Raw genomic sequence first — 16,098 nt, forward strand, 5'->3', positions numbered from 1 at the left:
AGGGTAAGGAGTGAGAAGTTGTGCATGTACGTGTGCCTCTGTAGAAGTCTTAGGTATAGTTGTGTGAACATGAAATTTGAGTAGACATAGGCAAAATGAAACACTAGAATAGAACGTCGTGACAATGCCAGAAGTTAGAAATGGAATTTCCTATGTGGCCAATGAATGTAACTCCGTGGAAGGTTGGATTTCGGAATAATTATCCTACATAGATGTTGTAATGAGAAATACCGGCCCAGTAAACACCAATTTAGCAATAGCCATGCATGCCTTTGAATATAATTGCTGTTGCTCTCTTGTACTGTTTTGTGTTTCAGCTGGCATGTGAAAAAAATGTATTATTTCATACATAGGTTTCAGTATATTCTGAATCTTAATGTTGAAAATGTCGTCTTTCAAATTTTGCTTCACTTCTTGCATGGTTAGTGTGCTTTGTATCTCTTATCTTCTATTACTTTTTTTGTTTCACATTTTCACACTCTATCTTGTAGCTTGTATCTGATATTGCCGCCAGGGGTACGTCCTTTTGATAGATATTGGACGAACTAATTCCATATTGTTTTTTAGTGTGTGCATCTGCAATAATGTTGTATGCAGTCAGATATTTTACGGTGGCAGGAGGAAGATCCTGGATGAGTTGAACTAGCATGCAGTAGATATTGGAAATTTGGAATGCATATAAGTCACATCAGCTCATGTATTGGGAACATATACAAGGTTTTCTGTGCGGAAGTATTCAGAATTTACATTGTATCCTTCAAGTTATTGGTCTATCTATCTTCTATTTATCTATATTTCATTTTGCAGACCCAAAAGTAGATCCAAACATTGAACCAGCTTTGAAAAGTGGAACATAATAAATCCAAAACCAAATTCATGTTCTGAAATAGAAGTTGAGGAATGCTAGAGCATGCAAGTTCTGTGTTATTAACAGAAGGTTGATTGGTCTGATAAATTTACAAATAAAAAAAATAGACATAGAGGTGTCCGCATATTTGTGGTAAACTGCTTTGAAGAAATATTTCTTTATTAGTTTTCAATGTGGAGTGGGGAATCCCTTGCTATTTGCTAACCTCTTCTTTCGTACTCATTTTATATTGCTAATTTTCAGTTAGTGTACATGGTAGAACATGTTGGATTTTGAGGAATGATGCATCCATGGTCAATTTTATTCTATAGACTTGATTAAGTTAAAACAAATATTCCAAGGCGATGGAAGGGCGAGATGACTTATTTTTTAAGTGGCTGCTATGCTACGTGCATGCGAACAGTGTGAAAGTTACTGCTTGAAGGAGATATGGTTGTTAAAGAGACACGGTGAGTGTGGTAGAGAATCAATGGAGTTGTTATATGGATGGAATCAACATGTTGTCTTGTTTAACACACTTTTTGGAAGAACAAAAATTTTGATTAATATTTTTTGCCATTCCGTGGCAACGCGCGGGCACTCAGCTAGTATTGATACAATCTGCTAATACAAGCATTCACATTAGTAGTGTGCGTCAGTGCGTGTCACGTGGCTGAATACAGAAGGACAATATTTGCACTTGCACATCTGCTGCAACCTATAGCTTTCTCTAGACGAGGGGCTACAGCTGAATCATCGCGGTCGGGGAAGGCCATCCAGGGGAGAGGCTTCGTCACTGCCGCGTAACGTCGTCAGTTCAGAGGCTTAGTCGCCGTCTGTGGTGGCCGTCGCCCGTCGAGTACCCGTTGTCACCGCTACTTGTAGGACTTCCAGGGAATCTTCCAGGCCATGGCTGCGATCGTAGGAGTCCTCCTGTTGGGATTTGATTCGGGAGCCGATGCGAAGGATTTGGCAAGGATGATTTGGGGAAGGACGCCCGACTCGAGGCCTTGGGTTGGGGATCTTGGATCAGAGTCAGGCCTGAGATCAGAGGCTTTAGGGTTTTTTTTGTGAATGAAAAATGCATGTTATTTACAAAGTGGGAGGATAAGTGTTAATATTTGCTTGACTGCACGTGAGACCTGGGATTTTAATCGTGGGGCTGAAAACGAAGGGATACAAGGATACACAACACACCTCGGATTCACAGGATATGTTGCCTAAATGATGTGCCCTGTTTTGATGGTTGAAAAGCCACTAGATAATTCTAGCTCCCACGCTCCTGCGACGCACCACTCCGGTGCCCGCAGCCACCATTGTCGCCGCCCAGCTCCCTCCATCCCAACAAGGCTACTCCCCGGTCTCGCCGCGGTTCCCTCCGGGATTCCCTATGCCGTGGTTCTTGCGACCAGATCCGCTGGTGGCCCTCTTCCCACAGCTTGAGGGGGGCTCCTTAGATCTGCGTATCCAGACCGGCGCTGCTCTGCCGGAGTGCTGCGCGGCGGCCTCAGGTGCGATAAGGCGTTCCGCAAGGTGTGGTTCGCTTCTCAGGATGCCCTGCTGGATCCCACCCCCAAGCTCCCCGTCCATGGCCTCCTCCGGCCATGTCTGAAAGCGGCGCCGGCTGCCTCCATGTCGGCGTGTCGGCGTGCGGCGCGGGACGCCTCCTCGAGCCCGGCGTCTCCTGTTGCAGGTTCAAGGCGGGGCACATCCTCGAGCCATGCACCTCCTTCTGCGGACTCAAGGTGGTGCCCCGATGCGGACTGCAGCCGGTCGGAGGAATGGCATCTCGTTCGGCCAACATATTGGTGGCGTCAGCGGCGCTCCGACCTCCAGCTTCCGAGCCGCCGACCCGCGTCTTCATTTTCTGCCCCTGGGCAGAGAGCATTCGTCAAGTTCATAGAGTAAGCCATTGTTGCCTCCTCAAAGGACACCTGAAGATTGAATGTCGAAATCCATTCACCTGCCTCAGATGCCGTCAGATTGGCCATCGCGCTCGGAACTGCACCAACCCCCTGAAGACGCCACCACCGCCTCCACCTCAGACGCTTCGCCTGCGGCCACCGTACAACGGTTGCCTAGTTCTTCTGCAGCATGCCTGCACCCCGCTGGACCAATCACCCGCTCGCATCCTGTCGACGGAGAGCCCCGCCATCGAGAAAGACATGTGCCGGCGCCGGGTCGCCACGATGACGACGACGATAATGAGTGTGGTGCGGTTAGCCTGCTTCGGGCCGAAGGGCAAGGAACAGAGCGCACGACCGCTCGCCTGACGCGTCGTCCCGAGACTCTGTTGCCGCTGCCACCCTGGATTCTCGCGGACGCTCACCTCCGCCATCGCCGCGCACCACCTCTCGAGACATCTCGAGATCAAGACTACCAGCTCTGCCATGGTCTCGCCTCCGCCATTGCCGCGCACCACCGCTCAGGACATTATCGAGATCGAGACTACCAGCTCTGCCATGGGCTGGCTCTGTGGAACCACCGCCGGTCTAGATGCCAGGATCCAGCCGTCCTTCTCGCTGGATGATTGTGAGACGCGAGATTCTTCGATGCAGGCAAAGCCTGAGCTTGTGCTGGCAACACCTGATGGGGAGATCACCCCAGCTCTGTACCCAGGCAGCTGCATCTTTTAACTCCTCTGGTGCGGTACTCTCGACGCCAACCCCTCCGGATATGCAACAAGATACTAGCCCGGGCCTGGACCACAACAGTGAGGCAAGATCTACACCCATCCACTACTCCTCCCCGGGATGCTTGACTGAAGACGCAGCTACTCCAATCTTCATTCCTCGCATGCCGGCCCTGCTGCCGTCTCCCTCGCCATGCACAACTCCCCCAAGACCTCCCAAGGCGAGACACAAAACTTTGGCAGGTGTCACTGGGTTCCAGTTGCAGAGACAAAGCCCACGGCTTCGGGCCAAGAAAAGGGGTGTGCCCATTGCCAAGCTTGCGGAGCAACTTCTATGCCACCGGATGGGCATCGTTGCTGAAGGCGAACAGGTCACGGAGACGGCAATCATCAAGTTTGCTAATCTGTTCCATGATCGCCTTCCTGACATTGCGATTGCGGTGCTGCGTGCGCTGTTTCAGCTTGATTGTGACCTCTCCACCGCGGTCGAGGACGCCCTGGTGCTTCATGGAGGGGAAGGTGAGCCGGATGTGAGCGAGCAGGCTGCTGGGGATGCTTGAAGTTCCGTCTGCCGCTGATGATGTAGCCAGGTTTCTCATGTTAGTGCACCCTAATAGCCGGTCCTTAGTGTGGTTCTGTACGCCTGTTTGTGGTTGCGCCTGTGCGCCACTGAACTTGGGCCTGGCGAGACTGGTCGTCGCTACCACGCCTGTTTGTGGCTGCGCCTGTGCACCAATGATCTGGGTCCTAGCGAGACCAAATATGGCTGTAGCGTTCAAGAAGTTATGTGTTCCCCATGTGGGTTATGAGGTAGCTCTGGTTCCCAAATGTTAGAAAACAACTTATCAATCCAGTGCTGGAATGTGCGAGGGCTGAACTGCCCAAATCGAAGAGCTACTGTCCATGAGACCATCGCTGCATCCTCATGTGTTCCGGTTTGCATCCAAGAGTCTAAGCTTCAGAATGTTGACCCGTTGTCGCTACCTACTTAGGTGGACAGCGCTTGAAGAATTTTGCTCAACGGCCTGCCGACGGCACAAAAGGAGGAAACTTGCTCCTCTGGAACGAATCCACTGTTTCGGTCACAAATGTTCAAATGGGCGTCTATTTCCTCTCTGCAGCAGTCACCCTCAAGAATACCTCGGTCCAGAAAACATTCAAGCTAACTACGGTCTATGGACCCACTCGCAACAACAACAAGGATGCTTTCTTCCTTCAGCTAACATCACAAAAACCTCCATCACGCACAAGATGGCTGGTTCATGGGGACTTCAATCAAATATACCATGCCCGAGACAAAAACCGTGCCGATGTGGACCGCAGCCGCCACGTCCGATTCCGAAACACCCTCAATGCTTGCGAGCTCAAGGAGATCCACCTTCAAAATAGACGTTTTACTTAGAGCAATGAACAAAACAATCCAACACAATGCAAACTCGATAGCTTCTTTTGTAATGTTGATTGGGACATCGACTTCGCGACCCACATTCTCCATGCCCTCTCCTCGTCACTATCAGACCATTGTCCTCTTTTGCTAGCCAACAACTTAGGACCAAAGAGGCCCAAGTCTTTCCGCTTCGAGAACCACTGGACAAAAATGCCCGGGTTTCAGAATGTGGTTATGGCAGCTTGGAACGAGCACTCTGGTCATGTGGAGCCTTTCCAAAGACTCTTCAACAAATTAAAGAGAACTAGCCAGAAGCTTCGCAAATGGAGTAAGACCCTTTTTGCACAGTCCAAGATTCAGCTACACATGGCCCTGGAGGTTATATTGCACTTGGACTTGGCCCAGGAACAAAGGGTGCTATCCCCGGATGAGGGGGACCTACGGCAAAGACTTAAGAGAAAGGTCATCGGCTTGGCGGTGTTGGAAAAGGCGCGTAAGCGTCAAAATTCAAGAACTACGAATTTAAAAGAAGGGGATGCCAACACTCGCTACTTCCATCTTCGGGTTAACCATCAGAGAAGAAAGAACTTTATCCACCGCCTAAAGCACAACAATGGATGGGTTACTGAGCACGGGCAGAAAGAAAATATTGTCCATCAACATTGCTAAGAAAGGACCCCGATGCGGCATTGATATCAATTGGGAGATCCTCCCTTCCCCCGGTTGTGACCTACGGGACCTTGATGAGCCCTTCTCACAGGAGGAAGTGAAGGCGGCCGTGTTTGATATGCCGAGCGACAAAGCGCCAGGCCCAAATGGGTTTACTGGTGCTTTCTTCAAGGCTTGCTGGAACATTGTCAAAGATGACATCATGATGGCCATCAACCACTTCGCGAATCTTCACGCTTCTCACTTCCACTGGTTGAACTCTGCGAATGTCGTCCTCATTCCAAAGAAGGACGGTGTTGAGGACATCACCGACTTCCGCCCCATTAGTCTTATTCATGTTGTTGCTAAGATCATTGCCAAGTTAATGTCCAACAGGCTAGCACCCCACATGAATGACCTTGTCTCGCAAGCCCAAAGCGCGTTCATTAAGAAAAGATGCATTCATGACAACTTCATGTATGTGCGCAACATTGCGTGGAGGCTACATCGCAAGAAAACACCGGCTCTTCTATTCAAACTTGGCATCAAAAAAGCTTTTGACTCCGTGAGATGGGACTTCCTGCTTGATTTGCTCCAACACCTCGGCTTCCCTCCTAGATTCTGAGGCTAGGTTTCAACAGTTTTATCTTCGACTTCCTCTCGTGTTCTTCTTAATGGAGTTCCCGGTAACCCAATAAAGCTTAGACAAGGATTGAGATAGGGGGACCCACTATCACCCCTCCTATTTGTGCTTGCCATTGACCCGCTCCACCACATCCTTCGAAAGGCAACGAAACATGAAAAAATGCACCATGTTGGTGCTCAAGCAATTATTGGGGAACGTAGTAATTTCAAAAAAATTCCTACGCACACGCAAGATCATGGTGATGCATAGCAACGAGAGGGGAGAGTATGTCCACATACCCTCGTAGACCGAAAGCGGAAGCGTTAGCACAACGCGGTTGATGTAGTCGTACGTCTTCACGATCCCACCGATCAAGTACCGAACGCACGGTACCTCCGAGTTCAGCACACGTTCAGCTCGATGACGTCCCTCGAACTCCGATCCAGCCGAGCTTTGAGGGAGAGTTCCGTCAGCACGACGGCGTGGTGACAATGATGATGTTCTACCAATGTAGGGCTTCACCTAAGCATCGCTACAATATTATCGAGGTGGATTATGGTGGAGGGGGGCACCGCACACGGCTAAGAGATCTCAGGGATCAATTGTTGTGTCTATGGGGTGCCCCTTTCCTCCATATATAAAGGGGGGAGGAGGAGAGGGCCGGCCAAGGGGAGAGGCACGCCCAAGGGGGTGCAATCCTACTCCAAGTAGGTTTGGCCCCCCCTTTCCTATCCAAGTAGGAAAAGGGGGAAGGAGGAGGTGGAGAGAAGGAAGGAGAAGGGGGGCCACCGCCCCCTTCCCTTTCCCAATTCGGATTGGGGCAAGGGGGGCCGCGCGCCACCTCCTGGCCTCCCTCTCTCCTTTCCACTAAGGCCCATAAGGCCCAATAGCTTCCCGGGGGGGGGGGGTCCCATAACTCCCGGTACTCCAATAAATGTCTGAAACCTCCCGGAACTATTCCGGTGTCCGAACATAGTCGTTCAATATATCAACTTTCATGTCTCGACCATTTCGAGACTCCTCGTCATGTCCATGATCACATCCGGGACTCCAAACTACCTTCGTACATCAAAACATATAAACTCATAATATAACCGTCATCTAACTTTAAGCGTGCGGATCCTACGGGTTCAAGAACTATGTAGACATGACCGAGACACGTCTCCGGTCAATAACCAATAGCGGAACCTGGATGCTCATATTGGCTCCTACATATTCTACGAAGATCTTTATCAGTTAAACCGCATAACAACATACGTTGTTCCCTTTGTCATCGGTATGTTACTTGCTCGAGATTCGATCGTTGGTATCTCAATACCTAGTTCAATCTCGTTACCGGCAAGTCTCTTTACTCGTTACGTAATGCATCATTCCGTAACTAACACATTAGCTACATTGCTTGCAAGGCTTATAGTGGTGTGCATTACCAAGAGGGCCCAGAGATACCTCTCCGACAATTGGAGTGACAAATCCTAATCTCGAAATACGCCAACTCAACATGTACCTTCGGAGACACCTGTAGAGCTCCTTTATAATCACCCAGTTACGTTGTGACGTTTGGTAGCACACAAAGTGTTCCTTCGGTAAACGGGAGTTGCATAATATCATAGTTGTAGGAACATGTATAAGTCATGAAGAAAGCAATAGCAACATACTACACGATCAAGTGCTAAGCTAACGGAATGGGTCAAGTCAATCACATCATTCTCCTAATGATGTGATCATGTTAATCAAATGACAACTCATGTCTATGGTTAGGAAACACAACCATCTTTGATTAATGAGCTAGTCAAGTAGAGGCATACTAGTGACACTATGTTTGTCTATGTATTCACACATGTATTATGTTTCCGGTTAATACAATTCTAGCATGAATAATAAACATTTATCATGATATAAGGAAATAAATAATAAATTTATTATTGCCTCTAGGGCATATTTCCTTTAGTCTCCCACTTGCACTAGAGTCAATAATCTAGATTACACAGTAATGATTCTAACACCCATGAAGCCTTTGTGTTGATCATGTTTTGCTCGTGGAAGAGGCTTAGTCAACGGGTCTGCAATATTCAGATCCGTATGTATCTTGCAAATCTCTATGTCTCCCACCTGGACTTGGTCCCGGATCGAATTGAAGCGTCTCTTGATGTGCTTGGTTCTCTTGTGAAATCTGGATTCCTTTGCCAAAGCAATTGCACCAGTATTGTCACAAAAGATTTTCATTGTACCCGATGCATTAGGTATGACACCTAGATCGGATATGAACTCCTTCATCTAGACTCCTTCATTTGCTGCTTCCGAAGCAGCTATGTACTCTGCTTCACATGTAGATCCCGCCACGACGCTTTGTTTAGAACTGCACCAACTGACAACTCCACCGTTCAATATAAACACGTATCCGGTTTGCGATTTAGAATCGTCCGGATCAGTGTAAAAGCTTGCATCGATGTAACCATCTACGACTAGCTCTTTGTCATCTCCATAAACGAGAAACATATCCTTAGTCCTTTTCAGGTATTTCAGGATATTCTTGACCGCTGTCCAGTGATCCACTCCTGGATTACTTTGATACCTCCCTGCTAAACTTATTGCTAAGCATACATCAGGTCTGGTACACAACATTGCATACATGATAAGCCTATGGCTGAAGCATAGGGAATATCTTTCATTTTCTCTCTATCTTCTGCTGTGGTCGGGCATTGAGTCTGACTCAACTTCACACCTTATAATACATGCAAGAACCCTTTCTTTGCTTGATCCATTTTGAACTTTTTCAAAACTTTATCAAGGTATGTGCTTTGTGAAAGTCCAATTAAGCGTCTTGATCTATCTCTATAGATCTTGATGCCTAATATATAAGCAGCTTCACCAAGGTCTTTTATTGAAAAACTTTTATTCAAGTATCCTTTTATGCTATCCAGAAATTCTATATCATTTCCAATCAACAATATGTCATCTACGTATAATATCAGAAATGCTACAGAGCTCCCACTCACTTTCTTGTAAATACAGGCTTCTCCCAAAGTCTGTATAAAACCATATGCTTTGATCACACTATCAAAATGTTTATTCCAACTTCGAAAGGCTTGCACCCGTTCATAAATGGATCGCTGGAGCTTGCACACTTTGTTAGCACCTTTTGGATCGACAAAACCTTCTGGTTGCATCATATACAACTCTTCTTCTAGAAATCCATTCAGGAATGCAGTTTTGACATCCATTTGCCATATTTCATAATCATAAAATGCGGCAATTGCGAACATGATTCGGACAGACTTAAGCATCGCTACAGGTGAGAAAGTCTCATCGTAGTCAACTCCTTGAACTTGTCGAAACCTTTTGTAACAAGTCGAGTTTTGTAGACAGTAACATTACCATCAGCGTCAGTCTTCTTCTTGAAGATCCATTTATTCTCGATGGCTTGCCGATCATTGGGCAAGTCAACCAAAGTCCACACTTTGTTCTCATACATGGATCCTATCTCAGATTTCATGGCCTCAAGCCATTTTGCGGAATCTGGGCTCATCATCGCTTCCTCATAGTTCGTAGGTTCGCCATGTTCAAGTAACATGACCTTCAGAATAGGATTACCGTACCACTCTGGTGCGGATCTTACTCTAGTTGACCTACGAGGTTCGGTAGTAACTTGATCTGAAGTTTCATGATCAATATCATTAGCTTCCTCACTAATTGGTGTAGTCGTCATAGGAACCGGTTTATGTGATGAACTACTTTCCAATAAGGGGGCAGGTACAGTTACCTCATCAAGTTCTACTTTCCTCCCACTCACTTCTTTCGAGAGAAACTCCCTCTCTAGAAAGGATCTGAATTTAGCAAAAAAAGTCTTGCCTTCAAATCTGTGATAGAAAGTGTACCCAATAGTCTCCTTTGGGTATCCTATGAAGACGCATTTCTCCGATTTGGGTTCGAGCTTATCTGGTTGAAGTTTTTTCACATAAGCATTGCAACCCCAAACTTTAAGAAACGACAACTTTGGTTTCTTGCCAAACCACAGTACATAAGGCGTCGTCTCAACGGATTTTGATGGTGCCCTATTTAACGTGAATGCGGCTGTCTCTAAAGCATAACCCCAAAACGATAGCGGTAAATTAGTAAGAGACATCATAGATTGCACCATATCTAGTAAAGTACGATTACGACGTTCGGACACACCATTACATTGTGGTGTTCCGGGTGACGTGAGTTGCAAAACTATTCCGCACTGTTTCAAATGTAAATCAAACTCGTAACTCAAATATTCTCCTCCACGATCAGATCGTAGAAATTTTATTTTCTTGTTACGATGATTTTCCACTTCACTCTGAAATTCTTTGAACTTTTCAAATGTTTCAGATTTATGTTTCATTAAGTAGATATACCCATATCTGCTCAAATCATCTGTGAAGGTGAGAAAATAACGATACCCGCCGCGAGCCTTAATGTTCATTGGACCACATACATCAGTATGTATGATTTCCAACAAATCTGTTGCTCGCTCCATAGTTTTGGAGAACGGCGTTTTAGTCATCTTGCCCATGAGGCACGGTTCGCAAGTTTCAAGTGATTCATAATGAAGTGATTCCAGAAGCCCATCAGTATGGAGTTTCTTCATGCGCTTTACACCAATATGACCCAAACGGCAGTGCCACAAATAAGTTGCACTATCATTATCAACTCTGCATCTTTTGACTTCGACATTATGAATATGTGTATCACTACTATCGATATTCAATAAAAATAGACCACTCTTAAAGGGTGCATGACCATAAAAGATATTACTCATATAAATAGAACAACAATTATTCTCTGATTTAAATGAATAACCGTCTCGCATCAAACAAGATCCAGATATAATGTTCATGCTTAAAGCTGGCACCAAATAACAATTATTCAGACTAATCTTGAAGGTATATGTAGAGGTAGTGTGCCGACCGCGATCACATCGACTTTGGAACCATTTCCCACGCGCATCATCATCTCGCCCTTAGCCAATCTTCGCTTAATCCGTAGCCCCTGTTTCGAGTTGCAAATATTAGCAATAGAACCAGTATCAAATACCCATGTGCTACTGCGAGCATTAGTAAGGTACACATCAATAACATGTATATCACATATACCTTTGTTCGCCTTGCCATCCTTCTTATCCGCCAAATACTTGGGGCGGTTCCTCTTCCAATGACCAGTCTGCTTGCAGTAGAAGCACTCAGTCTCAGGCTTAGGTCCAGACTTGGGTTTCTTCTCTTGAGAAGCAACTTGTTTGCCGTTCTTCTTGAAGTTCCCCTTCTTCTTCCCTTTACCCTTTTTTCTTGAAACTGGTGGTCTCGTTGACCATCAACACTTGATGCTCCTTTTTGATTTCTACCTCCGCAACTTTTAGCATTGCGAAGAGCTCGGAAATAGTCTTGTTCATCCCTTGCATATTATAGTTCATCACGAAGCTCTTGTAGCTTGGTGGCAGTGATTGAAGAATTCTGTCAATGACACTATCATCAGGAAAATTAACTCCCAGTTGAATCAAGTAATTATTATACCCATACATTTTGAATATATGTTCACTAACATAACTATTCTCTTCCATCTTGCAGCTATAGAACTTAGTGGAGACTTCTATCTCTCAATCCGGGCATTTGCTTGAAATATTAACTTCAACTCCTGGAACATCTCATATGCTCCATGACGTTCAAAACGTCGTTGAAGACCCGGTTCTAAGCCGTAAAGCATGGCACACTAAACTATCGAGTAGTCATCAGCTTTGCTTTGCCAGACGTTTTTAACATCGTTAGTTGCATCTGCAGTAGGCCTGGCACCCAGCGGTGCTTCCAGGACATAATCCTTCTGTGCAGCAATGAGGATAATCCTCAAGTTATGGACCCAGTCCGTGTAATTGCTACCATCATCTTTCAACTTAGCTTTCTCAAGGAACGCATTAAAATTCAACGGAACAACAACACGAGCCATCTACCCACAACAAACATAGACAAGCAAAATACTATCAGGTACTAAGTTCATGATTCATATTACTCAAGAACTCCCACTTAGATAGACATCCTTCTAATCATCTAAGTGATCATGTGATCCAAATCAACTAAACCATGTCCGATCATCACGTGAGATGGAGTAGTTTTCAATGGTGAACATCATTATGTTGATCATATCTACTATATGATTCACGCTCGACCTTTCGGTCCCAGTGTTCCGAGGCCATATATGTATATGCTAGGCTTGTCAAGTTTAACCTGAGTATTCCGCGTGTGCAACTGTTTTGCACCCGTTGTATTTGAACGTAGAGCCTATCACACCCGATCATCACGTGGTGTCTCAGCATAAAGAACTTTCGCAATGGTGCATACTCAGGGAGAACACTTATACCTTGAAATTTAGTGAGAGATCATCTTATAATGCTACCATCAATCAAAGCAAAATAAGATGCATAAAGGATAAACATCACATGCAATCAATATAAGTGATATGATATGGCCATCATCATCTTGTGCTTGTGATCACCATCTCCGAAGCACCGTCATGATCACCATCGTCACTGGTGCGACACCTTGATCTTCATCGTAGCATCATTGTCATTTCACCACCTATTGCTTCTACGACTATCGCTACCTCTTAGTGATAAAGTAAAGCAATTACAGGGCGATTGCATTGCATACAATAAAGCAACAACCATATGGCTCCTGCCAGTTGCCGATAACTCGGTTACAAAACATGATCATCTCATACAATAAAATATAGCATCACGTCTTGACCATATCACATCACAAAATGCCCTGCAAAAACAAGTTAGACGTCCTCTACTTTGTTGTTGCAAGTTTTACGTGGCTGCTACGGGCTGAGCAAGAATCGTTCTTACCTACGCATCAAAACCACAACGATAGTTCGTCAAGTTAGTGTTGTTTTAACCTTCTCAAGGACCGGGCGTAGCCACACTCGGTTCAATTAAAGTTGGAGAAACTGACACTCGCCAGCCACCTATGTGCAAAGCACGTCGGTAGAACCAGTCTCGCGTAAGCGTACGCGTAATGTCGGTCCGGGCCGCTTCATCCAACAATACCGCCGAACCAAAGTATGACATGCTGGTAAGCAATATGACTTGTATCGCCCACAACTCACTTGTGTTCTACTCATGCATATAACATCTACGCATAAAACTAGGCTCGGATTACACTGTTGGGGAACGTAGTAATTTCAAAAAAATTCCTACGCACATGCAAGATCATGGTGATGCATAGCAACGAGAGGGGAGAGTATGTCCACGTACCCTCATAGACCGAAAGCGGAAGCGTTAGCACAACGCCGTTGATGTAGTCGTACGTCTTCACGATCCGACCGATCAAGTACCGAACGCATGGCACCTCCGAGTTCAACACACGTTCAGCTCGATGACGTCCCTCGAACTCCGATCCAGCCGAGCTTTGAGGGAGAGTCCCGTCAGCACGATGGCATGGTGACGATGATGATGTTCTACCGACGCAGGGCTTCGCCTAAGCACTGCTATGATATTATCGAGGTGGATTATGGTGGAGGGGGGGCACCGCACACGGCTAAGAGATCTCATGGGTCAATTGTTGTGTCTATGGGGTGCCCCTTTCCTCCGTATATAAAGGGGGGGGGGAGGAGGAGAGGGCCGACCAAGGGGAGAGGCGCGCCCAAGGGGGGGGCAATCCTACTCCAAGTAGGTTTGGCCCCCCTTTCCTATTCCAAGTAGGAGAAGGGGGAAGGAGGAGGTGGAGAGAAGGAAGGAGAAGGGGGGCCGCCGCCCCCTTCCCTTTCCCAATTCGGATTGGGGCAAGGGGGGCCGCGCGCCACCTCCTGGCCTCCCTCTCTCCTTTCCACCAAGGCCCATAAGGCCCAATAGCTTCCCGGGGGGTTCTGGTAACTCCCTGTACTCCAATAAATGTCCGAAACCTCCCGAAACTATTCTAGTGTCCGAACATAGTCGTCCAATATATCAATCTTCATGCCTCGACCATTTCTAGACTCCTCGTCATGTCTGTGATCACATCCGGGACTCCGAACTACCTTCGGTACATCAAAACATATAAACTCATAATATAACCGTCATCTAACTTTAAGCGTGCGGACCCTACGGGTTAGAGAACTATGTAGACATGACCGAAACACGTCTCCGGTCAATAACTAATAGCGGAACCTGGATGCTCATATTGGCTCCTACATATTCTACGAAGATCCTTATCGGTCAAACCGCATAACAACATACGGTGTTCCCTTTGTCATCGGTATGTTACTTGCCCGAGATTCGATCGTTGGTATCTCAATACCTAGTTCAATCTCATTACCGGCAAGTCTCTTTACTCGTTACGTAATGCATCATTCCGTAACTAACTCATTAGCCACATTCCTTGCAAGGCTTATAGTGATGTGCATTACCGAGAGGGCCCAGAGATACCTCTCCGACAATCAGAGTGACAAATCCTAATCTCGAAATACGCCAACTCAACATGTACCTTTGGAGACACCTGTAGAGCTCCTTTATAATCACCCAGTTACGTTGTGACGTTTGGTAGCACACAAAGTGTTCCTCCGGTAAACGGGAGTTTCATAATCTCATAGTTGTAGGAACATGTATAAGTCATGAACAAAGCAATAGCAACATACTAAACGATCAAGTGCTAAGCTAACAGAATGGGTCAAGTCAATCACATCATTTTCCTAATGATGTGATCCCGTTAATCAAATGACAACTCATGTCTATGGTTAGGAAACACAACCATCTTTGATCAACGAGCTAGTCAAGTAGAGGCATACTAGTGACACTATGTTTGTCTATGTATTCACACATGTATTATGTTTCCGGTTAATACAATTCTAGCATGAATAATAAACATTTATCATGATATAAGGAAATAAATAATAAATTTATTATTGCCTCTAGGGCATATTTCCTTCAACAATGCCGATTAGGGCCTCCCTCTATGCAGACGCCGCCGCCGTTTTTCTGGCCCCCAACAAGAATGACGTCAAGTTTTTTGCTGAAACTTTGAAGCATTTTGGAGAGGTCACTGGGCTGATCACGAACTGCAACAAAAGCCTTGTCTCCCCAATCCGTTGTGAAAATCTCGATCTCACGGACATCCTACAACCTTTCCCGGCCAACTGTTCTTCATTCCCAATGAAATACCTTGGTCTCCCTCTGTCAGTGAAGAGGTTGAAGCGGATACACTTTCAACTGCTTGAGGATAAGATCTTGACCCAACTTGCGCCCTGGTTGGGAAAACATGTGGCCGCTCCTGGGAGGGTTGTTTTGGTAAACTCTGTTCTCACGACAATTGCCATTTACTTAATGACGGCCTTGAATCTTTCGTTGAACTACTAAACAAGATTGATGCTCTGCGGCGGGCTTATTTTTGGGCAGGATGTGATAAAGTTACCGGAGGCAAGTGCAAAATTAGCTGGGAGCAAGTTTGCAAATCAAAAACTCAAGGAGGCCTGGGTATTCTAAACCTTAAAAAGTTTGCCGCTGCATTGCGTATTCAGTGGTTGTGGTTTGAATGGATGGACCCGATCAAATCTTGGGTGGGTCTCAGGAACCCATGTGACAAGACCGACCATGCCATTTTCGGGGCTGCTACAAAGGTGGAAATAGGGGATGGCCTTCGTGCTTCTTTCTGGGAGTCTGCCTGGCTCGAGGGGTTACGACCCAAAGATATCGCCCCCCGCATCTTCCTGCTGTCCAAAAGGAAGAATTGTTGTGTCCAAAAGGCCATGCACAACAACTTCTGGGTCACCCAAATCAACATCAGCGCGGGCATCTTTGTTGACTACCTAACGGAGTTTGCTAATCTTTGGGAAAAGCTATCTTCCATCCATCTTAATCCGAACAGGGCGGACACCATCTACTGGAAGCTAACGAGCGATGGACACTACTCCGCCAAATCTGCGTACGAGGTGTAGTTCAGAGGATTGATTGATACTGACCTTGTTCAAACTCT

The 16,098-nt window shown here is 46.2% G+C and overlaps 1 protein-coding gene across 2 annotated transcripts; it reads left to right on the plus strand.

The window, feature by feature from the left end:
• The first annotated feature begins 2,056 nt into the window (after positions 1-2,056).
• Positions 2,057-4,370, plus strand: LOC119338913. Of its 2 annotated transcripts, none has more exons than XM_037611123.1 (2): positions 2,057-2,751; positions 2,830-4,370. In XM_037611123.1, the coding sequence occupies exons 1-2, from the start codon at positions 2,452-2,454 to the stop codon at positions 3,118-3,120; spliced, it is 591 nt and encodes a 196-aa protein (XP_037467020.1). In that variant the 5' UTR covers positions 2,057-2,451; the 3' UTR covers positions 3,121-4,370. The 2 variants fall into 2 exon arrangements, with proteins under 2 accessions (XP_037467020.1, XP_037467019.1); XM_037611122.1 differs by having other exon boundaries at positions 2,059-2,751; positions 2,820-4,370.
• The last annotated feature ends 11,728 nt before the right edge of the window (positions 4,371-16,098 follow it).

This window comes from Triticum dicoccoides, chromosome 7B (genome assembly GCF_002162155.2).
Source record: "Triticum dicoccoides isolate Atlit2015 ecotype Zavitan chromosome 7B, WEW_v2.0, whole genome shotgun sequence".
Classification (NCBI taxonomy): Eukaryota; Viridiplantae; Streptophyta; class Magnoliopsida; order Poales; family Poaceae; genus Triticum; species Triticum dicoccoides.